Here is a 24,867-nt window from a genome sequence, read left to right on the forward strand (position 1 = left end):
TAACACTGGAAACGATTTCAGGTTCTTGAAAATGTCAGTTGTACCATTCAAAAAAAAAAGTTGTAGCCGTCTCATTATCTGAATTTCACAAGCCTATCAGCCTGCTTATGTCCGGGAAGCCAATCAGTACCCTCCCGTCTGTCTCTCTGAGCCCTCAAACCTCACCAATTTTCTTCCCGCGCGGCAGCACCAAATCCCCCCTTCTTCCACCGCCCCCGCCGGCCGCCGCTACGCTCCGATCCCGACGTCCTGGTCCCGCGGTCCCCGGCGGCCCGAGGGCCGTGCCTGACACAGGCCCCGCCTCCTCTCTCGATCTCGTGCGCACACGGCCTCACTCTCGCCTTTCTGCTGCTCTGTTCCCCCAATCCCCAGTCCGACCAAACCCTAGCAGCTAGGGAAGCAACCGGCGGCGCGACCATCCAACCACGCGGCGCAAGCGCTCGCGCAGGAGAAGGGCAGTTGGCAGCGTCGCAGCAGGCAGGCAGCCAGCAGCGATCCGCGTCTGGGGATCGAGCTCGTCCGCCGAACGCACACGCTGAAACGGTGATTCGTTGTGGTAATCCCCACATCCCAGTTTCTGATTTCATTGCACCATTGGTACTGTTATTTAGTTGTGTGTACGTACCGACGAACGTGTCGAGCTTTAACAATGAATAATAAATCCCTTGATTTGAAATTCTTGTTTTGGCGGAGGGTTTTTTTTTTTTTTTTGCAAAAGAAGCATTTGGAATTTGGCGATAAACTCGGTTAAGCTTGCTCAGTTTTATCATAGTTTCTCAAGCGTAGAACCTTTTTCAAATTGACCACTTCATTACCGTTTACAGATATGTTTAGAGATGAAAGGTTTATCACACAAGTGAAAAATCATGCTGAGATTTCTATTACGCGTGTTGAAATAACAAAGAACATCGGACATGATATTGTGTACAAGCTTCTAAAATTTAGGCTACTCATTACTGTTGCTACTGTTAGTGTTAAGAGGATTTTCCCCTCAATGAATAATGTGAAGAATAAGTTACGGAATAGGATGGAGGACTAATACTTGAGCTATTGCATCATCAACGACAAAATGCTTTCAAGCCATAAAGGAATACAAAGTTCCCTGTAATCTTATTTAATATTTTGTACTTTCTCTTAATTAGTTGAGACATCTTTAAGTTTAATGTGAACAATTTATACTTTAATTCAATTGATTTTAGGCTTTTCACCTTTTCGATTGAACCTTTTTTTTGCCCAGCCGTTTCGGAATACCCAAGTGCCAGCGTTAGGCGAGGAGGAGGATGTATGGGAGGCGTGCGACGCAGCTGCTGAAGGAGATCGATTCCTCTGAAGCTGGTCAGCTCGCACCGTTCAATGTAATTCCTGGTTCTCTGAACTTAAATGCATTTACTAGTTTGTAATCAGAGTGATTGCTGCTTCTATCTTGTTTGAGTTTGTGAAAGGCTGCAATTTTGTTTGACCTGCTGTCTTAAGTGTCCGATATGAATAGGATTACTGTGAATTCCCATTAAAGTATCACTGCATGTTTCTTGTTATAATATTTTTTAGCATATGTATTTGAATTGGATGTAAAACAGTTATGTGTTATGAAATCTTCAGAAGGAAATTAAGGTAGCAGCTCAGCATGCTTTATTATTTTGCCATTATATAAAAACTTAGTTAAAAGTATCTATAGTATTCGTCCATTATCGGAAGAAATATGATTTTGATAGCCACAGTTCCTTTTAGTTTATTTAGTACCTAACTTTCAGTTTCTCAAAATGCGCAGAGTGATGTGTTTGATCAGGTGATTAGAGAGTGCAATGAGCACAATTCACAGTTTCAATCATTGATCAGGTAACTGGTGTCCTACATTCCTACTAGAATGTTGACCGTCACCATCAAATGGCACCTTGATTGATAGGCATTTTCAATATACAATCTACTGATTTGCTCTGGCTTATGACAGGAAAATGGTGGAGCAGAACTTAGACATTGAGACAACTAGAAACGAGGACCACTATGGTGCAGCTATCCACCATCTTTCCCTGCTCCGTAACAAAAGATGCCTCATGGCCTACATGTACAAATCTAAATTTATTCGTAGATGAGCAAAATTTCCATTTCTCTGTTTTATGCTGACATCACATGCTTAAAATTGGTTTTAACTGTACTTTAGCTGAAAGCATTATATCCTACCAGGTACAACCGGGCAGAAGTTATTCAGAGTTTTAGATGGAAAGTTGGACCTGTGCTTCCTCATGATATTCAAGAAAAACTCCATTTCTCAGAGAAAGAGTACTTTAAGAACCACTCTGCAGCCATTAAGTCATACATATCGGAGATGGATATAGATTTGACAGTAGTATGGTGTTTCTCTATATCTTATATTTTCTTAGGAATGAGATAGATTTATCAGACTTTCTATACCTTCTTTTTATAGGATATGGTCCCTCCCAAGGATCCTTACATTCAGGTTCGGGTGCTGGAGGACATTGGCGAAGTATCTCTTGGCGACCACTCTGTATCATTGACCAAGAATTCACTCCATTTCCTAAGGCGCACCGATGCTGAACAATTTATATCACAGGTTTGCTATTTGTTTCTTTGCAATATCCTTCGATTTCTATCTCTTCTGGTAATAATGTGATTCTCAACTTACTGCAGGGTCTTATGGAAGAATTTCTGGAGTAGGGATCACATATGATGTATAATAGGTATTACTCCTTGCCTTCTTATCTTATTACATAAGATGTACTTTCAGTAGTGTAATACTGCTGTAAAATGTTTCATAGTGGCCAAAGTTTACTTGTCAGGTACCTGCATGAGCAAATGTTTATAATGCTTGGAGTCTTCGGATAAATTTTATGAACAAATTATTATTCTACTCAGTTTTATCCATGTGATTAGTAATCTGTTAGGCTTGTTTACATCAAATGATGTTCTTTTCTTCTAAAATAAACGGATGTACATTGTGATGTCAAATGATTTGTTTGCTTGAGATAGTATATTCAAGCATGAGCTCATATTTGGCTGAGCAGCTTCATATTGGTTGCACTTGAATTCCGTGGGATCATTTCCATGGAATGCAAGTGGTACATAATCAATTCCCCCGTTAATGATGGTTCTTTATCTTCTTCACAGGTACTCATGACCCTTCGCTGGTTGGTTGTAACGTGATGCAGACATCCTGTGAAAAGATTGTATGTTTGGAAGATGGCCTTCCGGAGGACCTGAGGAGACATGGCCAGAATGCACTTATGCACAGATGATGTAGCTAGCTTGTTTTCACCTGGGTCGCTCCACCCTCTCCTGTGCTGCTTCCGATTAGTGGCATCTGTTGGTGACATCGTCCATAGAGTTCTAACAATCTTATCGGTCGATCCAATTTAACCGTGAGAACTGTTGTGCTTGGAGCTTCTTGACATGGGAAAACTGGTGGCAGAGGCTGTAGCCTGTATTGTATATTTGTATACAGACATCCAACTGTGAAATGAAATTCTTGTATCTTATTTTCCTTATGGCATGTTTAGTTTGCATCTGTTTATGATTTGGACGCGTGAACCGTGAAATTGTGATGATTAGCACTAGCTGGAATTCGAATCTGTTCTGTTCCAGTTCTTTGTTCTCTCTGTAGGCAAATTTCATGCTGTTTGAATCAGTCATGAAAATGCTCCAAATTCCTTGCTCTTTGAAAGTATTCTGATGATGATCCGCTTCCTGTCTGTATAAACGAATTAAGCTGTACAGAAATTTGAACAAATGCTGAGAGAAAAGCTCGGCAATGATGTTTTATACTAGACTCAGAGCGAGTCTAACTCGTGATTGGAGAGCCCCGCTCGCGGATGCACCGTCTCCTTCGGGCCATCGCCTCTCCTTCCCTCGGTCACCGCCAGCGCCGCCGTCTCCACTCCGCCTTCGCCGCCGATCAGCCAATCCGCCACCACCCGCCGATTGACAGCGCCGTCCCATGGAACAAGCTCCTCCGCGACCACCTCGCTCGATCCCGCCCGGACCTCGCCCTCGCGCTCTACCGCCTCATGCGCGCGCTGTCCCCCGCGCTCCCCAACTCCTACACTCTCCCCCTCGCACTCCGCGCCACGCCGTCCACGCGCATCGCCTCCGCCGTCCACGCCCACGCGCTCCACCTCGGCCTTCACGCCCACCCGGACGTCGCCGGCCAGATCCTAGCCGCCTACGCCAGGCTCGGCCGCGCGGCTGACGCCCGCCACGTGTTCGACGCATTGCCGGTCAGAAGGACCACCCTCTCCTGGAACACGCTCATCTCCGCGTACTCCATCGGATGCGACCCCGACGCGGCGAGAACCGCGTTCGCGCGCATGGTGGCGGGCGGGGCGTGGCCGGACGCCGTGACATGGACCACGCTGCTCTCCGCGCACGCGAGGTGTGGGAGGCACCCGGAGGTTCTTGAACTGTTCAGGGATATGCATGACAGCGGGTGCGAAGGCAATGCTGAGGCGGTCGCTGTGGCGCTTTCGGCGTGTCCGTACGCCGGCGGCACAGCATTGGCGAAAGGGAGGTCCATACATGCCCATGGCTTTGTGAAGGGCGTCGTCCATGGCTACCTGTTCGTCACCAACTCATTGGTGTGCATGTATGGAAAGCTTGGAGAGATGGAGGAGGCCGAGAAGGTGTTCCAGGAAGCCAGAGAGAAGAATGCAGTGACATGGAATGCTCTCATCACCAGCTATGCGGCCGCTGGGATGTGTAACAAGGCACTTGATGTGCTTGCTCGGATGGAACAACGCGGCGGCACTGTTGTGCCCAATGTCGTGAGCTGGAGTGCTGTCATCGGTGGGTTTACGTCTTCAGGGAACGTGGAGCAAGCACTGGAGCTGTTCCGGCAAATGCAACAACGGCAGCTTCCGCCAAATGCGGTGACATTAGCAACTGTTCTTTCTTCTTGTGCTGAGCTACTGGCATTGCGGTTGGGCCAGGAGGTCCATGGTCACACAATCAAAACAGTCCTGGACCGGCACTCTTTGGTGCAGAATGGGCTCATCAACATGTATGGAAAGTGTGGGAGGGTGACTGCTGCACGCAAGGTGTTCAATCAGATGAAGAACAGTGACTTGATTTCATGGAACTCGATTATTGGGAGTTATGGCATGCATGGTTTGTGCGATGAAGCCCTTGCAATGTTCGAAGACATGGCCAGAGCTATGGTTGAGCCTGACGGTGTCACTTTCGTTGCTGTTCTCTCTGCGTGTAGCCACACAGGGCGTGTGGCAGAGGGCCGTCGTTTGTTCAATCAGATGGTAAGGGAGCACAAAATTTCCCCATCCAGGGAGCACTTCACCTGCATGGTTGACCTCCTGGGGCGTGCCGGCTTGCTGAAAGATGCGTCTGAGCTCATTGAGGCGATGCCGATGAGACCTGACCTGTGCGTGTGGGGAGCGTTGCTCAACTCTTGCAGGACGCATGGGAATGCAGGCATGGCTGAAGCCACCATTGCTAAGGTTTTGCAAGCTGAAACAGAGACCACGGGGAATCACATGCTGATCACCAACTTGTACGCCACTTGCGGGATGTGGGACGACTCAAAGAGGGTGAGGGTGATGACGAAGGAGGCAGGCTTGAGGAAGAATCCAGGGCAGAGCTGGATTGAAGTGAAGAACAAGGTGTTTGCCTTCACAGCCGGGAACACACCTCTGCCTGAAGCTGCGGAGATCTTCAGGGTGCTCGACGATCTATATGGAGAAATGGAAGACGAGAAACATCGGGTGTGTGATGCCATTGCAACCATCGTATAGAACAATTAGCCATAACAAGATTACTAGAGATCATCAAGCAAGTCACACATCTCATACAGAAAGCAAATCTAACTGAACTACTGAAGAGCTTTGACTATCAGGCTCCAGCTGCTGCTAAAGATGTTGTGGTCCGAAGAAGAGCAGCAGGGTTCTGCAGATCTCCGACGGCTCCGCCATTGCGCCGTTGCCGTAGTCCCCGCAGGCCAGCCGCTTGGTCACCGGCGGGATGAGGGAGATACCGAGCTCGCGCACGACGCCGAGGTGGCGCGCCGTGAAGGGGTTGTCCCACATGAAGGTGTTCATGGCCGGCGCGACGTAGACGGGCTTGCCGTAATCCCACGCGCGCACCACGCACGTGAGGAGGTTGTCGCACAGCCCGCCGGCGATCTGAAGCCGCAGGCAGAACTCTCAGACGAGGAGGAGAGCGGCCGGGGGGATCAGAGGAGAAAGTACCAGAACCGTGTCACCACCACCGTACCTTGGCGAGGGTGTTGGCCGAGAGCGGCGCGATGACCAGGGCGTCGGCCCACCTGCGGAGCTCGATGTGCAGGACCTCGTCGCCGACGCGCCTCCAGCGGGACCACTCGTCGTCGTCGGTGTAGAGCGGGACGCCGATGGGGAAGGAGGCCCCGTCGATGAAGTGGAGGGCGGACGCGGTCGCCACCGCGCGGACGTCGGCCCACTCGGCGACGCTGCGGCAGAGGACCTCGAACTTGATGGCGGCCACGCTGCCGGAGGCCGCCAGGAGGACGCGGGGCCGCGCGCCCTCCGTCGACGCCGGCTCTTGCGCGGCCATCGCCGTGAGGTGAAGGTTGGACCCTTGGAGCCTGCAAGATTGATTTTTTTTATATATTTACCACTATTAGGAGAGGCACTTGCTCGTTTAGCACTCTTAAAATGACTCTTACATATTTAGCACTACTGTAGCTCGTACATTTTTACCACTTTGGCTGACGTGGCACGCCACAGAAGCATGACACGTTGGCGCACAGTCAGCAGGGTCACGGCGCCTAGAAGAAGAGTTGCTAGGACTAGGAGGCAATTCAAGCTGGGTAGGCGGGAGCTGGGAGGCAAGGGATGAAAAATCTGGAGAAATTGATGTCCTCGGACACTCAGATACTGCAATTTTTTTAATGAAAAGCCCAATTGTTGCATTGCATAGGGTTGTTTGGACGGAAAATTGGATTAAGAATTGCGATGTGAATGCGCAGTTCTTTTTTTTTTTGAGATTGCTGTTCTGGATGCTGAAACCACACATCCAAACACGAATAGGTTTCTTCAGTTAAATGGCACTCGCACATCACAGCAAAGCTGGGCACAGGATTAGCAGCAGTGAGCCATCCACCACCAGCTGATCTCGCCGGAACCAGAAACCATAGCGATACCAGCGAGGCAGATATAATGTATGGAAGTGCACTTATTACTGACGAGCACGACGCAACACTCTTTAATCTGCCAAGATTCAGGCCACTAGGCCAGTGTAAGTGGCAAGCGCCCAACATCATGATAAGTTGATAACCACACTACACCAACGGTTCGGGAGAGCATTCGGTTTTACACTACTGATGTTGAGACGCTATGGATGTTGCAGTCTGCCATCGTCAGTCACCACCCCAAGTAGGGACCTTGCGTCCTACTTGGATGAGATTGACCTCATCTTCCCATCACGCTGCCAGAAGGCGGTATCCTCTTTCTCCTTAGCCAGCAACTCCTCAAACGATATTTCAGGGGCCTCCATCTCCATAGCACTGAGCTCCATGATCTGCGATCATAAATGGTAATTGTCCAGGGTCACAATATTTGTCATTATCAGGAAGCAGAAGTGGTTACAAGGAGAACAGACACGGCATACCATTTTGTATGGCACTGACTTCTGAAGGCGCTCTTGAATGTAATTGTAGATGGCGGCATCTTTCTTTAGGTTATCATGCTCAGCTTCCAATCTGCGTACCTATGACAGGGGCCAAGGATACAAAGAGGAGACAGAAGTTCAAGTTATAGCAGACATATGTTGAATGCTTGCATGGTTGCGTTGGTCATTTCTGTTTCCCCTCAATGACTAACCTGTTCAAAGAGGCGATCATATGAAGACCTATAGTTTCGATGGTTGGATAGCATTGCCTTCTTTATTTTGAAGCTCCTTTGGACGTTCTCACACCTGGAATGATCACAGGAAACATTAGTGAGAGTCTGCAAAACATTCTGAGCAATGGATATTGGAAGGTATGTTCAATGCCAATAGCAACACACCTCTGCAGCAGCTCGTTTCTAGCATCTATGAGACAGTTAAGAAACTCATTAACCTGAAAAACAAGGCAAAGAGCAAATTTCTTTTTCAGTCAACTCTGCGACTGATAGTGCCCATTGAGAACAAAACATATCAGTGATTGCAACCTTAGTACGATGCACTAAACCTAGTTATCACCCAAAAAAGCAAAATGTGCAAACTTATGTTTTCTTTCCTTGAATATGCATAGCTGCACATCTTTGTATTATAAGAAAAATAATTGATACAATGTTTAAACAGCCCGAAGTGCAGACACTCATGCTAGTCGCTTGTACACCTCTCTACACAAACCAAAACACTTCTACTGAACCTGCACTAGCTCACAACTCGCTGTACGGACTACCTACATTCATCGTGGACATGAACCAAAACACTTCTACTGAACCTGCACTAGCTGACTATTCGCTGTACGGACTACCTATATTTATCGTGCCACTTTTTTTTTCCAAAGCATCTCTAACAACATTGATGCTTTTCAAGGTCCTGTATTGCAGCATTACAGTCCATATCCTTTTTGAAGCAATACTGGGTTGATGCCTGGCAGTCTGAGAATCTGAGATCCACACCACTAGGTCCTGACCTACAAATCGTTGGCTCACACCCATAGTTGCGTGACAAGCAACAGAACACCTTGATGGCAGCACAAAGAAAGCTAAAAGAATGCCATGAGAAGCAATATCTGCAGCAATAAAACCACTGGCTTTTAAGCTTCAGTTTTCTTTTCAGCTAGTAGTTATCAAACTCAGCTCTAACTACTTGGTTGTAAAGCAACATACGGAAACTAGAGATACACGTCGTCCTTCATGTCATAATTTTAATCCACATACCATTCCAAAGTCATGCAACCCACTTGGATTTAGTTCAAATCATGTTACCGACGCTTTTGTTGGTAAAGTGTACCAGCGCCGTAGGCCGGCAGCTGGCGAAAAGAAGACATCGGCAATGGATAAAGATGCAGGAAAATAGAAGATTAGTTTCCTTTAATTATAAAGAGTATTTCCTTTTACGTATGTAATTGTTTTGGAAGGTGCCTGATACTATAAAGGCCATCAGTTTGTACTAGGGAAACTATCGAAGGAATTGATATCTCCCTAGGAGGGGCGGTGTCATCTTCGACCTGGCGCAGGACCTCCCTGCCGCCGGTGATCTGACATCCGGCCATCCTCCTCGCTACCCACTGCGTTCCCACTCTTCCTCTGCTTCTGTGTTGTGTCTCACTTGCGTACGCCTCGCCGGCCACGGTCGAGCCGTATCAATTTGGTATCAGAGACAGACACGGGGGCATCGTCATCGCCTTCACTGCCGATGACCGGCCCTGGAGATTCTGAACCTACGCTGCGGGACCTTGGCGCGGCCATGCGGGAGATGGACGCCAAGATGGATCGTGTCCTCGGCCAGCTCGCCATCGTCAACACCAGACTGGAGTCTCATGACCGGCGGATTGCTCGGACAGAGAAGTTCCAGGGCGGCGACGAGGACGACGACGCTGGTTTTGTGGAGAACCCCCGGCGTCCGTGGCGCGGCGGCGGCCGTGACTGGAGCGGTGGCGACGGCGACTTTGGCGGCGGCGGCGGTTTTCGCGGCGGAGGCGGAGGTTATGGCGGCAGCGGCGGCCCAGGCGGCCGTTATGGTGGCGGCGGTCGCGAGGACTTCGATGGTGGCTACGGTGGTGGGTATGGTGACGGCAGACCGCGCGACCCGCGCCTCTTTGGCGGCGGCCGCGGCTTCGGCGGCGGCGGCTACCCTCGGGAGCGCCGTGACTATCGGGATGAAGAAGCATGGCGACGCATCCGGCAGCCCAAGTTGACGTTCCCGCGCTACGACGGGGAGGCTGACCCCCTCTTGTGGCTGAACAAGTGCGAGCTGTACTTCAGGGGCGCCGGCACCATGGAGGAGGAGAAGGTTTGGATGGCGTCATTACACCTGGACGGGGTAGCGTCCGAGTGGTACTTTCAGTTGGAGCGCGAGCACGGCGTCGTCTCCTGGGCGCGGTTCGGCGACTTCCTGAACCTGCGTTTCGGTCCACCAATCCGCTCAAATTCCTTGGGAGAATTGAAGGACTTGAGAAGAACATCCACGGTGGAGGAATATCAGCGCCGGTTCTTGGCGCTATTGTGCCGTTGTGAGGGTCTCCAACTCCAGCATCAGATTGACTTATTCACAGCGGGGCTGGGACAACCGATGAGCTCTGATGTGGAGATGCAGCACCCAGCTACACTGCAGGCTGCCATGAGCCTCGCACGGGCCTATGAGAAGCGCACATCGGTTACTCCCGCATTCCAGAAGTCATCCAACCGTCCGAAACTGCCGATTGCAGCAGCAGGTGTGAACTCCTCTGCCCAACCTGCTGACGGCTCCAAACTTGAACCGGCGAAGCCGCGCTTTCGCCGGTTATCTCTAGAGGAAATTGCTGAGAAGAGGGCGAATGGACAGTGCTACTTTTGTCCAGAAAATTTTTCCAAGGACCATAAGTGTGCCACGAAAGGAGTTTTCTTGATGGCCATGGATACTAATGATGATAGTGAGCCTACAGAGAAAGATATTGGGATTTCAGTTGCTGCCATTACGGGGATTAATACTGATGATAAGTTTCGGTTGCATGTCATAGTCAATAGGGTTACTCTCCAGGCATTGGTTGACGCGGGCTCCACCCATACGTTCATCCATGATGAGCTTGCTCAGAAGTTGGGACTGCACATCTCTCATCGGCCTGGGCTGTCTGTTAAGGTGGCCAATGGGGACCGAGTAGTGAGCCCAGGAGTTTGCCAGAATACCATTGTCCAAATTGAGCAGGATTCATTTGGGATTGACTGTTTTGCCTTGTGCCTTGATGGCTTTGATCTGGTTCTGGGAGTTAAATGGTTGAAAACATTGGGGCCTGTCAGCTTTGACTTCAAAGGTCTATGGATGGCGTTCTGGAGAGAAGACAGGCCTATTTGTTGGCGCGGCATTGGAAGCAAGAACCAGCCAGCATTAGCGACAACTACCACAGTGGACCTCATGGAGGTGTTGTTGTTGGAGTTCTCGGATATCTTCGCTGATCCACGGGGACTTCCACCACCGCGTAGGCATGATCATAGGGTCCATTTGTTGCCGGACACCGCCCCGGTGGCTGTTCGTCCTTATCGCTACCCTCAGTTACTCAAGGACGAATTGGAGTCAATTCGAAGGATTAGGACACCCAGCCCATACAGGCCCTCACTCTCATAGATCAACAACGAGGTCACCGATAAGTAAATATTTCTATTTCAATATAGAGCTTAATGTACCCCGGATAGGACCACACTTGCACTTTATTTTTTTAAACAAAAGAGCTTATAATAAAAGAAGCCAATCGACAATAATGCTTAATTGGTCAAAGTTTACATGTTCACATCCAGTTCAGCTGCAGAGTAGAAACAAACAAATGTTAAAGAACTATCCATTTAATCAGGTCCTAATCCAAGTCAGGAAGTAGATACTTTTTTATTACTTAAGAAACTTTCAATCTAGTGTCTAATAGAAGTTAGTAATATTTTATTATTTTGGAATATACGTAGTCAATGTGATTCAACCTGACCTAGAGTATATTTATGTGTGTAAAGATTGGCCATATGAAACATGATAAATACATGTTCCCCTTAAGAAAAATACTTCCATGATATTAAAATATATATTAAGCATATAACAAAATAGAAATTGATGGTAAATAACTTATAAATTGAAATGATTCTACCTAAACTAGCCAACTCAAAAAATCTTTGATCCAAAAGTATGCATACCATGATCTAACAACATTGGGTGGTACTCAAAATATAAGAAGCACAGATATCCTCCATACAACAAATCAACAATGGTGGTCAGTTCAGCTAAGGTAACATAACACATTGTCAAGGAAAGGAATGTAACTTATTTTTTTGACACCATTGAATGGAAGCAATCTTGAATGCACTGTTCCGAAACTCAATTCACCTAGCAATACCATAACAGAAACCATGCTTGCATGCTAAAGGTTCCTTAAAAATGATTTTCATACTGCAGCTCAAATGGTAACCACAACATGGATGACCAGTAAGCATTCAAAATGCTCCCTGCAGTCATCGTGCAGCACACTGTCTACTGAAGCAACATTTTACAGTTAATTCTGACTTGTGAATAATCTCAACCTAACAAGTGAACAGTATGATGCTATATTTGGTAACTTAGTAAACACTTAGTAAACATACCATATCGTTTCAACCCAATGCTCAACCAAAAAAATAAATAAATAAATAGCATGGCAGAACTAACAACTTAGGGGCTTAAAGTTTCCCTATTTACGCTTCTAGCTGTGTGTTCAACCTAATCCAGTGGGGAAAGTCTCCAAGAGAGGTAAAAAGAAAGCAGATCTTTAAATCCTACTCATCTTGGATCGCGCATAAAAGACTCCAAGTCTGCACATCCCCATAAGCATCATACATGCTCCGCACAAACATGGAAATTTCATAGTCCTTGTCTTGTCAAAATCCAAATCACACCAGCCTCTCAAATCAACCAGAACCTAAAAGATTAAACAATCTATCAAAGGTAACCAAATCAAAGAAATTGCAGAAAGAATCTACCAACCAGATCTTCAGTAATCGTAGCACAACAAAGCTCAGCATAAATATCTCTGATCCGCCGTTTCATGGCACAGCTCAACATCGAGAGGGGGAAAGGCGGTTCTTCTGGCATCTGCTTCCTCATCACCTTGTTTCCTTTCTCCCCACTCTTCATACCAAGTGGAATTGATGGTTGGCCCGATTCATGATCCCGGCGGCGGCGCTGAAGAATGAGCGCCATAACGGAAGCAAGGAGAGAGCGTGCAGAGGAGTTTTCCATGACTTCAGGTTGCGATGGGAAGTTAGGGGCGAAATACTTGATTTTGAGAAGAGTAAAGTCTATTTTTGGCCATCCAACTCTTGCCTCGGTTTAGTTTTAGCCATTGAACTCCAAAACCGGGTATCTTCGACCATCTAACTATCAAAACCGTTCACATTTGGCCATCCGACGGTTTTACAGGGCAGTTTCGCTGACGTGGACACCACGTGGCAGCGGGGCCCACTTGTCAGCCTATTTTCTTCTCTTCTCTCTCATCTCTCTGTCTCTCTCTCTTCGAGCCCCCTGCTCGCGCGCGGCCCCCGCATCCTCAGTGGCGGGCGCCGCCCCGCGCTGGGCTACGCCGCGATGGGCGCGCGCCTGCTCAGCCTGCCGCCGACCATCGCCGGGCCACGCTGCTCTTGCTCGGGAACAGCGCGCCCGACGCGCTCTCCGCGCTCGCGTCCTTCGCTGCCGGGGCGGCGGAGGGGCCGCCGCCGTCGGGCTCAACGGCGTGCTCGGCGAGGCGATGTTTGTGTCCGCCGCCGTGCTCGGCGTTGTCACCCTCCGCGTCGCCGGCCACGGAGTCGCCGTCGACCGCGCCAGCTTCTTCCATGACGCGGGCTTCCTTCTCCAGGCTCTCGCCGCCGTGGCCGTCGTCCTCGCCCCTTTTTCTCCCCCGGCGGCTGACGATCCCGAACGCGAGCAAGGAGCGGTGGAGCAAGCCGACCGCGATGACCGCGGCCACGCTCGCCCCCAATCTTCCTGTCCATCCTCTGGAACCACCGCGCCACGGGGAACCCGTTCCCTGCCGTCCTCCTCGGCGACGTCGCCGGCATCGCGCTGGGCCTCCTCGCCTTCCTCACCACGGACGCAGCAGGGAGACGCCGGTGACGCGGCGGCGCTCACGGGATCCACGCGGCATGGCATGGCACGGCACGGCACGCGGCGTGGGGAGCGAGCGGAGCGGCGGCGCTGGCGGCTCGGCCTCCCCTGCCTCGCGCCGTCCGCGCCCGATCCGGTGGCGCTGCGCGGGGCTCCGCCTCCGCACCGCGCGCTTCCGTCGCCGCACCGCGCCCACGCCGATCTACGGCCGAAGAACGCCCCTGTCTCGCCGCCCCCGGTTCCTCCCGCCGGTCAACGAGCCAGGATGACTGGCGAGGAAGCAGTGCGGGGTCGTGGTGGAGCTGTCCACCGAAGGAATCGACAGACAGCGGCGTGGTGGTGGCGAATTTGGCCAGAAGCTCCTGTGCTTTCTCCCCCACTGCTCGCCGCCGAGCTCGAGCGCGCGCGCGGCTGCCCCCCGCGTGCGCCTGCCGCCGCGCCCGCGCGAGGCCCCGCCAACGTGGCATCCAAGGCGTTCACACTCGGCTCGCCGGCATGACGGCCTCAGGCCGTCACGGCCACCTCCTCCACGAGCTCCGCCGGGCGCACTGGCTAGGGAGGGGGAGGAGGAGGGCCGCGCGAGCACTGGCTAGGGAGGGGAGAGAGAGGAGAGCCGTGCCGGCCCGAGCCGGCCATGGCCGCCATCTCAACCGCGCTCGAGCTCCGCGGCATGGCCTCTGCTCCGCTGCGCCATGGCCTCTGCTCCGCGCGCGCCCCGCCGCCGTCGTCCCGCGCGCGCCGCCGCCGCCGCCCACACGTGCGGAGCTCCGCACCCGCCGCGCGCAGCGAGCAAGGAGGCGTGGCGAGGGACGGAGGGGCCGGAGAAGCCGGCGGAGGCGCGGAGAGGGAGGGAGCAGGGGCGCACCCGCGCCACCGTTGGGGCACCACGCTTGAGCCGCTTCCCCGAGCCGCAGCGCAAGCTCACCCTGCTCCTCCGCGCCGCCTCCGCGCTCCCACTCCAGCGGAGGCACTGAGCATCGGCGGCGGCCGCCGCGGCCGAACCAGGCCTCGCCTTCCCCTTTGCCGGTGACAGCCCGGGAGGAGGAAGGCCGGCGTGGGAGGAGGAAGACCGGTGCAGGAGGAGGAAAGCCGCCCAGGAGGAAGAAGTCCGGTGCGGGAAGGGCCGCCAGGGAGGGAGGCCAGAGGAAGCCCGCCGCCGGCTTGGGGAGAGAGAGAGGAGAAGGGAGGAGAGAGACAGAGGGGGGAGGGCGGCGGCGCAGGGTGAGAGGAGAGGGAGAGGAGAGAAGAGAGAGAGGAGAGAAGAGAGAGAGGAGAGAAGAGAGAGATGAGAGGGGAGGGCTGACAGGTGGGCCCCACCGCCATGTGGCGTCCACGTCACCAAAACCACCATCAAAACCACCCCGATGGCCAAATATGACCGGTTTTGAGAGTTGAATGGCTGCGGATGTCTGGTTTTGAAGTTGCATTGTCAAAACCGGACACAGTGGATTGTTGGATGGCCAAAAATGGACTTTACTCTTTTGAGAATTCACCAGGCAGGCTAGAGTTAGGTTTATCTTGTAGTCGATCGTAAGCTATTTGTAGGAGGGGAAAGGGGAACGAGGAGGGGCGAGGCACGTTCCCATTTATGGATTTGCTACTTTTTACAAACTTCCAAAAAAAAAAACTACCGACGCTGTCAATAGCATTCCAAATTACACAAGAAACACAATTCAAGTTTTGGCACTTTGTACCAGTCTCTTCTAGCTAATTAGTAATCAAGAATACAGAAGCATGACAAGGTCATCTTGTGGGTAAGTTCTTCAGTTTACAGAGGATTCTGCTTTTTTTTTCAGGAAAAGCTGCCCCTTGGCAGATTTTTTTTTTTTAAATACCATGCCTATAAAATGGATAAAGTCCTGATTGAATTGTCTTGTGTCATTCAGCTCTAACGTTCACTACATATACTTTTTGGATAATTTAGCAAAAAATATTCTTAGTTTGGACAAATGCATCTTCACACACATATTGGGTACACCTATATTATCCATCCAAAGTATTTCAATATGGGTTTATTGGTTTAAATTCTGAAGGTTTTCATCAATCCTGAGGTACATTTGATGGTTAGGTTATTTTTAAGCAAGGTGACAGCATGATGTTTAAGAGTAGTCCTATACGTGGGCATCATACAACTAGGATGCGATGGTTTTTACTTTTGGATAAATTGAAAACTTATTAATGGGGGCTGATTTGTAACATTGCGTGGCCATAAGTTAAAGCGAAATGGCAGTTCATCACCGATGACAGCAAACTGCTACTAAAATTGCAACCAGTAACCAATTCATGAAGCTTGGCATCCAAATAGTTTAGATTTTCAGTGTCATCTAACGATGCAAAACTTCCAACCATTTAACTGCTTTAATAGTGGAAACTTAAGTTGTGGAAATACAAAATTCTATAAGATCCAATTTCACATCAAACGTGCAGCATTTGGAGCCAAATTTCCATGGAAAATCGACATTCCAGGTACTAAACCCCATCCCTAGCTAATAGCTTGCAATCGGAGCGACATTGTCTGGGTCTTGCAGCCCAGTGACCCCCACATTGTCTGACCACTTGTCACCTAAACAACAATGCTACATGCAGACATCGAAGTAAGCAGAGCCATAGAAGAGCGAGTGAGAGGGTATCGGAGCACCGCAGCGTACCTGTTCGATGGTGAGGCACCGCGCCTCGCTCGCCCGAGCGAGGTCGTCGTAGCGCTCGTTGATCCGCCGCTGGAGCGTGCCGGCCACCGACGCGAGCGGGAACTGCGGCCGCCGCCGCGGCAGCGGCTCCTCCTTCTCCGGCTTCCCCTCCCTCCCCGCCGCCTTCGCGGAGGGCGCCGCAGCGGCAGCGTCCCCGCCGCCGCCCGCTCCCTCCTCCTGCGGTTGCCGCCGCCTCCGCGCCCTCCGCCGCCGCCGCTTCTCCTCCCTCCCGCCCTCGTCCCCGTGCTCCTCCCCTTCCCCCTCCGCCGGCGCGGGCGGCTCGCGGGCCGCCGCCTCGGTCCCGGGCGGCTGCGGGATGGGCTGCTGATGCGGCTGCTGCTGCTGCTGGGGGTCCCTGCGGCGGGTGCGGAGGAGGCGGCGGAGTTGGACGTACAGCGCCGCCGCGGTGAGGAGGAAGTTGAGGAGGATGAGGCCCGCGAGCGCTAGCGTCTGCGGCTGTGCGGCCATCGGCGGCGCGCGCGCGTCATTCGCGATTTCCACTCGCCGCTTGCTCCCGCGGTCCTGCCCCCCTTTTCCGACCTTGAGAGGAAAGGCGAGGAGGACGACGACGACTTGGATGCTTGGATTCACTGGGCGTCGCGTTTTAAAAGCATTGGGCGGCAGCGGCACACTGCTCCGAGCCAGCCACTGTGTGTAGGCTTCTCTTCTTCCGTGCGGGGTAGCCTATGCCTGGGTTGGGTTTCTCGGGAGGAGGTGGAGTGGTTGCGTTGCGGCGGGGGGCTGCGACCTGCGAGTCTTCCCTCGGTATTTACCTACCGAGGTAAATACCGAAACCGAACTGAATTTACCGAAGTTACCGAATTTACATGAAATGTGATAAGTTTGAGTGTTGTTATATAATTGATTGTACAATTATAGACAATATATTATGTATTTTTGGCACTCACACTTGTAGTCATGTGGATTTTTATATGTATTTGTATTTTGCACTATTGGTATCTATGAAATTGTGTTAAAATTAGTTTTTGAACCGGCTATTACATCTTCTCTGTGACTAATTCGGTACTATTCGGTAAATACCAAAACCGAATCGAATTTACCGATACCGAATTTGTTCGGTACCGATTTTTTTAGGAACCGATCGGTACCAGTTTCTGAGGAACCGAATTTGTGTAGTTACCGAAGTGCCCAACCGATCGGTTCGGTATTTACCAAACGCCCAGGCCTACCTCCGAGTGCAAGTCCAAAGAGGGATTCGGGGGTGTCTATACCCGGCCTAGGAATGGAAGAGGAGCATCCATGGAACACCACCAGCGGCTGCAAACCGCACAAACATGGCCTGATCACACATATTTGGCCATTTGGGGCGCACATGATAGGTGGTGCATAAAACCTCCATATTACCCAAGCTTCTGCCAGCAGCACTCAACTTTGTTCAAGAGGATTACAGAAAAAACAGAACGGCATGCATGTTTTTTCAAGTGGAATTTTCACTGGTTCTGCAAACAAATTCCCATGAAGCGGTTTATTTCCTACACGAATTTGGGTCGATTACAGTTTACATCACCCCAAATTGGGCCTCAATTCTATTTGCCTGTCACCAGACAAAACTGGAGCTTCTTTGCAATAGCAAACTAATCATTCCTAGTCACAAGCCCCAGACCTCCCCAACATAAGTCCTTGGTTCCCGGCAGACTGTCCGGTGTATGTGCGCGCCTCAACAATCATGTTGCTCCATTCGTGAATATACAGAACTTCCAGACCTTTTGATTCCAGCCTTACTATTGGACCCTGATATGCCGCAAGCCATGCATTCCCATGTCAGTCGCTGGACTACAAGAGAACTCCTTGTGCAAGTGATACCAGGTTCATTACCCCTCGGAAATGTTCACTGCGTGGCAGGTTGCTGAGCTTCGGCAGAAGTAGGGGTTGTTTTCCTGCCAAAGATCATTGATTAGCAAGAGCAGATTCTCTTAGAAGAATTCAAACATATAGTACAGATCAAGAATGCTTTACTGGAAGCTTGAGCGCAGCTCATCTGCAATATGTTGTGAAGAGGCGCCACTTGTGAAGCCTAATTGAAACATCAGTTGCTCTAACCGCTTGAAATTTGTGAGGTAAAGGTATCCAATCTAACAGAAAATGACACCAAGAATGTGAGGATTAGTCCCTAATACGGAGGAGTAGAACACAAACTACAGCTTAGAATAGAATTATACGCAGTTGAAGAGTATCACACACCAGTGTTTCTAGTGAAGATGCCCGATTGTAGACTGCAATTCCTGCACGTTTTCTGGTGCGAGTTTTGCTGCTAACAATATTCCTCCCCCAGCGAAGTATGTCCCTACAAAATGTGATTAATCAAGTAACTCAAAGTACATCATAAAGGATCATTTTTAATAGGCTCGAGGCCCTGGATAATGTGAAGAGATTGCCCCAAATCACAAATGATAACTCGTAAATACCATACTAGTCTTGACAAATGGCAAAGAGCTAACAGTCCATATAACTGCAGTCATACATGTTAAGATTACAGAACAACATTTCCTTATAGAAATTATATTGCAGTCTTGCAGATAGTGTTGCATGAATTATAAGATAAGAATTTTTTTGCTTCACCTTTCTTCTTGAGTTAGAAAATCCTCTCCAAGAAGCTTGTTCAACAAAAGATCCTAAAGCAAGGAAAAGGGCAATTGTAATGACAAGGTTTTTGAACAACATATTTAGAAAGCTGAAATGCAAAACAGCAAATAGAGTGAATAGTTTTCGGAATTCTGGAATTTCTAACCATATAACCACAAGTTTGTAAATGAAACAGCATATAGGAAAGAAGATACATCAATAACCCATGATACAAATGCTTAACATTAGTACATCATAGATTTTAATTTTTAGCACATCATAATAACTAATATATGTTGAGTTTAGCCAATAAAAAAGGAAGCAAACCCAGACCTGTGACTCACACTTTACAACATCCATCACGCGTTTGTTGTACTCATTGATGCTCAGAGGTGGAAAGAAGAAGTGCCTCCGAGCATAAAGCTATACACAGAAACAGAGAGAATCAGATCCTGTACAGCAAGCAAGCGTGAACTTGACAACTAAAAACACAGTAATAGTAATCAGTGTGCACGTGATTGGCCTGATTCTCACTTCATATATGCAGTCTCCCAAGTAAGCCAGTGATGCAGCACTGTAGAGTGATCGGGGTTTCTTCACCTCCGGTGGCGGTGGCAACCACCATTTCTCAAAGCCCATATATGTGCTCTTCTTTACTGCTCCTGTATCTGTGTATCAACCAAACTAATCGCAGATCAACCTTCAAGATTATGATGACGAACGATTGCAAAGAGACACACTATCAACAGTTGAACACATTGGATTAGTTAGTTCCCATCAATGTTTTGCTGACAGGGAGTGGCAAATAATATTTACAACATCTTTCAGTTTTGCAGAGGTGCAAACTTGGGGAGAATCATTGGAACTGGTAACGATTGTTCAGCAGACTGATGCTAGAGGCATGGGGTTTATTGGGGGACTGAACCAACCAGTGAAGTACCTACAGATCACTCTGTAATCTGAGTAGTTCGAGCTTATGGTAAATACACATATGCAGGATAATACAAAGTGCTACGAAACTGGCCATTGCTGAGAAGAAGCTGCCCAGTGTAGTAAACCTGCACTCAATGGGGACGCTGAAAATTCTGACCATATAAGTTTTTCCTACCAGACTGCCCAATTGTTAGAAGTTCATGGATAGAGGCCTGTGCTGATCTAAGCTGGTGCTCCTCGCAGTTACGAGGTTAAACCCTTGTTTCATGCCTGAGTGCCTGTATAACTATTTCTGCTATTGCAGTGCCTATCAAAAAAATCAACCAATCAACTTATATTCTCTCTTCTCAATGCAACCACAATCCACCTGTCACACCTACCGTTTCAAACTCAACAGCTCATCAGCATTACTACAGCAGCAGGCAACAGAGAGCGAGCGCAAAAGCTTCAGGCGGCCGCACAAAGCGTCGAGCACATGGTGAGGATACGAGACAGTACCTTGACCCTCGCTGGAGCGCGCGAAGAGGTCGGCGTGGGTCGGAGGAGGCGGGCGGGCCGGGGTCGGCGGCGGCTTCGGCTTGGCCTTGGAGGGCTTGGGCACAGCCACGGTGGCGGCGCCCGGGTTCATGTCCCAGGCGGCGCAGACGTATAGGCGGGCGCGGGTGCGGGCGCGGGGGTGGTGCGTAGCCATGTTCATGGTCGCCGCCGCGGTCGCCATTGCTGCTGCCTGCGCTCTCACCGCCGCCGCCGCGAGCAAGGATTCAGGATAACACACGGCCGTGAAGATCTTTTCCCCACTTTTCTCCGTGGCACGGGCGGGCCCTACCTGCCAGTACGAAGAAACGCGAACGAATACGTCTTGTGGGCCGCGGCCCACTGATCGAGCTCTTGGACGCAAAGAGGCCGCCATCGATTTCGCTCGCTTCAATTCGATGACACAGCTTCACCTCCTCTCCTCCTCCACCGCTGGCTTGCTCCTTCTAGAATCTTCGGAGCGAGAGCGCCGCGCGACGCAGTGAACCGAACCCCCACCGGCCATCGCTTCCCAATCCGTGCTGTACCCTTCCCGCTGCTAAACCCTAGCCATCCTCCTCGCCGCCGCCATGAGCCGCTTCGACGGCCGCGCCGCGGACCCGGGCTCCTACCGCGACCGCCGCAGGTAATTAATCAACCGCCCCGGTCTCCCCGACCGCCCGCGCGGGGGCTCTAAACCCACGAGCTCTGGCAGTGGCAGCGGCGAACTGATTGTGGCACTCCGCTTTGTGTTCCAGCGAGGGGGCGTTCGGGGGCGGGTCGAGGGCGTTCGCGGCGCCGAGCAAAGGGGATGCTTCTGCGGCGGCGGAGCTGGATGGGCTGCCGCGGTTCGAGAAGAACTTCTATGTGGAGTCGCCCGCGGTGGCCGGCATGACGGAGGACGAGGTGGAGGCGTACCGCCGCCGCCGGGAGATCACCGTCGAGGGCCGCGATGTGCCCAAGCCGGTGCGCGACTTCCGTGATGTTGGCTTCCCAGGTATGATGCGGTTGTTGTTTTCTGCAACTACTCTCAATTAGGTGAATCAGGAGGGGATGCAATTTTGTCCAATGTTTGGCTAGACCTGTGCGCGGTACCAATTCGAACCAAGCAATGGAAATATCATCTTAGTTGTGACACCAAGCTGAGAGGGCTTAAACTTATGCTACCACATGAGTAAGATTAGTGTTGAAGCAACTTCAAATTTCTAGCAAGCCCTAAGAACCTAATAGGGCATTGTGCTTAAGTGTGTGCATGCGGCACCACAGAAAACACATATAAACTAGTTTTTCAAGTTGTGCTATCATCACCAACTTTTGTTTAGAGGAAGTCATCGTTCACTGCCAATTCCATTGAAATGAATTGTCTACTATTTGCAAGAGTTGCAAGGAAAAGACAGGACACTGAATTTAAACTTATGTGGTCTTTGCTAACAACTTACGGCATGTTCCAATGTCCTAGGACCTTTTGATTTCTGGCACGGTGGCACCCACATGTTGGAGCTGATTCTTCAACCGAAGGCCCTTTGCCTTTAAGTTCTAATTCTGTGTACTAGTGGAAAATGCATTGGTTCTCAAAGCAGTCTGACTTGAGGAAGTACCCGAATTGGATTCTGTGGAATGGGGAACCTAGCTTCTACTAAATGTACCATTCATAGCGGTGTAATTAGCTTGTATGACTTCCATTATCTATATTAGCTACCATATCAAAGATATGGTACGGCTGAGTTGCCCATGATAGGATCCTTTAAATCAGGCAGCACTCTTTTTGCATGAAGCAGTCAGTACACTTTTCTATTGTGCTGTGCATATTTGCATATTTATATATTTAAGGTTGACCTTGGTGGCTTCACTTCCATTTTTTCAGAATATGTGTTGCAAGAAATCACAAAAGCTGGCTTTGTGGAACCTACTCCTATCCAATCGCAGGGTTGGCCAATGGCACTTAGAGGTCGTGACCTTATTGGCATTGCAGAGACAGGATCAGGGAAAACTCTTGCTTACCTTTTGCCCGCCATTGTCCATGTGAATGCTCAGCCTATTCTTGGTGAGAATATGTTGCACTGATGTTTTTTTTTCTCAATCATATTTTGGAAACATCCTGGAAAAAACCCTTGACTAATATATGTCTGTTGTTGTTGAAGCTCCTGGTGATGGTCCAATCGTCTTGGTGTTAGCTCCTACACGTGAACTTGCTGTTCAGATACAGCAAGAGGCAACCAAATTTGGTGCATCATCGAAGATAAAAAGTACTTGCATCTACGGCGGTGTGCCAAAAGGTCCACAAGTTCGTGATCTCCAAAAAGGTGATATCTCCCTTCCTCTGCATGAAGTAAACTTTGTTGATCTCTAGGTTGAGCTTTGATTGATTGCAATGGTCTCCTCTGTGGACATATCACGAAATCCTACTGTAGATGCATGGATGAGGTGTGACTTGGATCTGAAATTGGATGAAAAGTTCAGAATTACCTGGATTATATTAATTTTGTGTTATGTTTTTTCATGCCAGGTGTTGAAATTGTTATAGCCACACCAGGACGACTAATTGATATGATAGAATCACATCATACAAACTTGCGAAGGGTCACATATCTTGTTCTAGATGAAGCTGACCGGATGCTGGACATGGGCTTTGAACCTCAGATTAAGAAAATTATTTCTCAGGTATACCTCTTTCTTTGGCTACTACATGCAATGCTGCATTCCATAATGGTTCCCCTGTCCCTTTAAACGTGCATGTAAACCAATGCTTTGATAGTTATGTTTGCTTTATATTTCAGTATCTTGTGCTTTTATCAATATTTGGATAAATGTATTAGTCATGCTGAGGGTGTTTGACTTGATTCAGATATTTCTAGAAAAACAATGAGTATTCTTTTACGAGATATTAGAACTTCATCTGTTATTACAGATTCGTCCAGATCGCCAGACACTATACTGGAGTGCTACCTGGCCGAAGGAAGTTGAGCAGCTAGCAAGGAATTTCCTTTTTGACCCATACAAGGTATATCCTATAGCCCACCCAACATTTTGCCTTGCATTTGTCCATTTCTACTGCGTGCCAACACGGCTGAACTAATGCGATGCAGGTCACTATTGGTTCTGAAGAGTTGAAGGCTAATCATGCCATTGTACAGCATGTGGAGATATTATCTGAGAGTCAGAAGTATAACAAGTAGGATTTGCACAACTTTTTTCCATTTCCCACACATCATTCAACTAATGTATTAATCATACTTTTATGTGTATAATAAGGCTGGTTAATCTACTGGAGGATATAATGGATGGCAGCCGAATTTTAATATTTATGGACACCAAGAAGGGATGCGATCAGATTACTAGACAACTTCGAATGGATGGTTGGCCTGTTTTGTCAATCCATGGTGACAAGAGCCAAGCAGAACGAGATTGGGTCCTTTCTGAATTTAAGTCAGGCAAAAGTCCTATTATGACAGCCACTGATGTCGCTGCTCGGGGCTTAGGTATGCAGAACTACTCTTAATGTGATACATGACATGTTTCTGGAGAAACTGATACATTCTATTGCCCATGGGAAACAGATGTCAAAGATGTAAAATATGTCATTAACTATGACTTTCCGGGATCGCTCGAGGATTATGTTCATCGTATTGGTCGAACTGGCAGAGCTGGTGCAAAAGGAACAGCTTACACCTTTTTCACTGCAGCTAATGCCAGATTTGCGAAGGAACTTATCAATATTCTAGAAGAAGCTGGACAAAAGGTCAGCTCTGAATTAGCTGCTATGGGTCGTGGGGCACCACCTCCTTCTTCAGGTATTTTTTGCCTTTGGAACAGTCTACTTGTAGTTTTGACAAATGAAAGTCTGTTATTCCTGAGGTGGTACTGATTCATTGGTCATCTGAATGAGTTGGAATAATCACATTTTTGCAGGTTACCGTGATAGATATAGGGGGTATGGGGCTGGCCGATCATGGAGTTGACATTCAAATACTTAGTTGAAGCTAAGAGTAATGCTTTAGTTTTGTTTGTGGATGGCTATGTTGTTCTGGCTCCCTGAACATTTTGACTAATATTCAGTAAAGATGGATTCATAAACTCTTGGGTACTAACTTGTCTCAATACTAGTGAAGTGGCATAATGTGATGCATTTAATTTCATTAATTTCTTCCATAGTTTTCAGACTGACAGCATCGCCTCTTTGTATTAAAGAACACAAAGTGACCGCGCATGTAGCATGGTGGGTTGGCGTGCCGTAGACAACCAACCGGTCAGGGGATCAAGCCCCTGGTCTCGCATGCAGGTGCGCAAATTTGCGCGGTGGTTGGATGTGCCTATTTGTGGCCATCCTCATCCGGGTTAGTGCTCAGGTGCTGCAAAAAAAAAAAAAAAATCGCCCTTGCTAGCATAGCCAGGGTTTGCTGGTTTCCTCGTC

At 49.3% G+C, this 24,867-nt stretch overlaps 6 protein-coding genes across 7 annotated transcripts; 3 read left to right on the top strand and 3 right to left on the bottom strand.

The window, feature by feature from the left end:
• Positions 1-110: 110 nt before the first annotated feature.
• LOC120705694 (DNA replication complex GINS protein PSF1-like) lies at positions 111-3,505 on the top strand. Its single transcript, XM_039990173.1, has 8 exons — positions 111-556; positions 1,238-1,355; positions 1,769-1,836; positions 1,949-2,062; positions 2,182-2,344; positions 2,423-2,569; positions 2,647-2,696; positions 3,124-3,505. The coding sequence occupies exons 2-7, from the start codon at positions 1,281-1,283 to the stop codon at positions 2,671-2,673; spliced, it is 594 nt and encodes a 197-aa protein (XP_039846107.1). The 5' UTR covers positions 111-556; positions 1,238-1,280; the 3' UTR covers positions 2,674-2,696; positions 3,124-3,505.
• Positions 3,506-3,806: 301 nt separating this feature from the next.
• LOC120705695 (putative pentatricopeptide repeat-containing protein At1g17630) lies at positions 3,807-5,785 on the top strand. The gene has a single exon (XM_039990175.1). The coding sequence runs from the start codon at positions 3,825-3,827 to the stop codon at positions 5,751-5,753; it is 1,929 nt and encodes a 642-aa protein (XP_039846109.1). The 5' UTR covers positions 3,807-3,824; the 3' UTR covers positions 5,754-5,785.
• On the bottom strand, positions 5,727-7,011 carry LOC120705697 (phosphopantothenoylcysteine decarboxylase-like). The gene is made up of 2 exons (XM_039990177.1): positions 6,232-7,011; positions 5,727-6,140 (listed from the first exon to the last, which is right to left on the bottom strand). The coding sequence occupies exons 1-2, from the start codon at positions 6,547-6,549 to the stop codon at positions 5,868-5,870; spliced, it is 591 nt and encodes a 196-aa protein (XP_039846111.1). The 5' UTR covers positions 6,550-7,011; the 3' UTR covers positions 5,727-5,867.
• A 159-nt stretch (positions 7,012-7,170) lies between these two features.
• On the bottom strand, positions 7,171-17,093 carry LOC120705696. The gene is made up of 5 exons (XM_039990176.1): positions 16,389-17,093; positions 8,004-8,056; positions 7,818-7,911; positions 7,606-7,704; positions 7,171-7,515 (listed from the first exon to the last, which is right to left on the bottom strand). The coding sequence occupies exons 1-5, from the start codon at positions 16,893-16,895 to the stop codon at positions 7,387-7,389; spliced, it is 882 nt and encodes a 293-aa protein (XP_039846110.1). The 5' UTR covers positions 16,896-17,093; the 3' UTR covers positions 7,171-7,386.
• Positions 17,094-17,832: 739 nt separating this feature from the next.
• On the bottom strand, positions 17,833-20,734 carry LOC120705699 (mini-ribonuclease 3-like). 2 transcript variants are annotated; one of them, XM_039990180.1, is made up of 8 exons: positions 20,442-20,734; positions 19,545-19,678; positions 19,344-19,433; positions 19,008-19,060; positions 18,630-18,732; positions 18,405-18,520; positions 18,264-18,325; positions 17,833-18,179 (listed from the first exon to the last, which is right to left on the bottom strand). In XM_039990180.1, the coding sequence occupies exons 1-7, from the start codon at positions 20,659-20,661 to the stop codon at positions 18,277-18,279; spliced, it is 765 nt and encodes a 254-aa protein (XP_039846114.1). In that variant the 5' UTR covers positions 20,662-20,734; the 3' UTR covers positions 17,833-18,179; positions 18,264-18,276. The 2 variants fall into 2 exon arrangements, with proteins under 2 accessions (XP_039846114.1, XP_039846113.1); XM_039990179.1 differs by having other exon boundaries at positions 17,833-18,325.
• A 126-nt stretch (positions 20,735-20,860) lies between these two features.
• On the top strand, positions 20,861-24,554 carry LOC120705698 (DEAD-box ATP-dependent RNA helicase 20). The gene is made up of 10 exons (XM_039990178.1): positions 20,861-21,102; positions 21,215-21,453; positions 22,321-22,500; positions 22,598-22,759; positions 22,963-23,117; positions 23,365-23,457; positions 23,543-23,628; positions 23,709-23,935; positions 24,014-24,247; positions 24,366-24,554. The coding sequence occupies exons 1-10, from the start codon at positions 21,047-21,049 to the stop codon at positions 24,413-24,415; spliced, it is 1,482 nt and encodes a 493-aa protein (XP_039846112.1). The 5' UTR covers positions 20,861-21,046; the 3' UTR covers positions 24,416-24,554.
• Positions 24,555-24,867: the final 313 nt, after the last annotated feature.

Source organism: Panicum virgatum, chromosome 5K (genome assembly GCF_016808335.1).
Source record: "Panicum virgatum strain AP13 chromosome 5K, P.virgatum_v5, whole genome shotgun sequence".
NCBI lineage: Eukaryota > Viridiplantae > Streptophyta > Magnoliopsida > Poales > Poaceae > Panicum > Panicum virgatum.

Excerpts from the sequence above, each read along its gene's own strand:
- LOC120705698 (XM_039990178.1), top strand. The coding sequence starts at position 21,047 with ATGAGCCGCTTCGACGGCCGCGCCGCGGACCCGGGCTCCTACCGCGAC. Across the intron at positions 22,501-22,597 it reads GAATGCTCAGCCTATTCTTG|CTCCTGGTGATGGTCCAATC; the intron begins GTGAGAATATGT and ends TTGTTGTTGAAG. Across the intron at positions 24,248-24,365 it reads GGCACCACCTCCTTCTTCAG|GTTACCGTGATAGATATAGG; the intron begins GTATTTTTTGCC and ends ACATTTTTGCAG.
- LOC120705695 (XM_039990175.1), top strand. The coding sequence starts at position 3,825 with ATGCACCGTCTCCTTCGGGCCATCGCCTCTCCTTCCCTCGGTCACCGC.
- LOC120705694 (XM_039990173.1), top strand. The coding sequence starts at position 1,281 with ATGTATGGGAGGCGTGCGACGCAGCTGCTGAAGGAGATCGATTCCTCT. Across the intron at positions 2,063-2,181 it reads AGATGCCTCATGGCCTACAT|GTACAACCGGGCAGAAGTTA; the intron begins GTACAAATCTAA and ends ATATCCTACCAG. Across the intron at positions 2,570-2,646 it reads CTGAACAATTTATATCACAG|GGTCTTATGGAAGAATTTCT; the intron begins GTTTGCTATTTG and ends AACTTACTGCAG.
- LOC120705696 (XM_039990176.1), bottom strand. The coding sequence starts at position 16,895 with ATGGCCGCACAGCCGCAGACGCTAGCGCTCGCGGGCCTCATCCTCCTC. Across the intron at positions 7,705-7,817 it reads ATGATCGCCTCTTTGAACAG|GTACGCAGATTGGAAGCTGA; the intron begins GTTAGTCATTGA and ends CCCCTGTCATAG. Across the intron at positions 7,516-7,605 it reads AGTCAGTGCCATACAAAATG|ATCATGGAGCTCAGTGCTAT; the intron begins GTATGCCGTGTC and ends TTATGATCGCAG.
- LOC120705699 (XM_039990180.1), bottom strand. The coding sequence starts at position 20,661 with ATGGCGACCGCGGCGGCGACCATGAACATGGCTACGCACCACCCCCGC. Across the intron at positions 19,434-19,544 it reads TGGGAGACTGCATATATGAA|CTTTATGCTCGGAGGCACTT; the intron begins GTGAGAATCAGG and ends TTCTGTGTATAG. Across the intron at positions 18,521-18,629 it reads CATCTTCACTAGAAACACTG|ATTGGATACCTTTACCTCAC; the intron begins GTGTGTGATACT and ends ATTTTCTGTTAG.
- LOC120705697 (XM_039990177.1), bottom strand. The coding sequence starts at position 6,549 with ATGGCCGCGCAAGAGCCGGCGTCGACGGAGGGCGCGCGGCCCCGCGTC. Across the intron at positions 6,141-6,231 it reads CGGCCAACACCCTCGCCAAG|ATCGCCGGCGGGCTGTGCGA; the intron begins GTACGGTGGTGG and ends CTGCGGCTTCAG.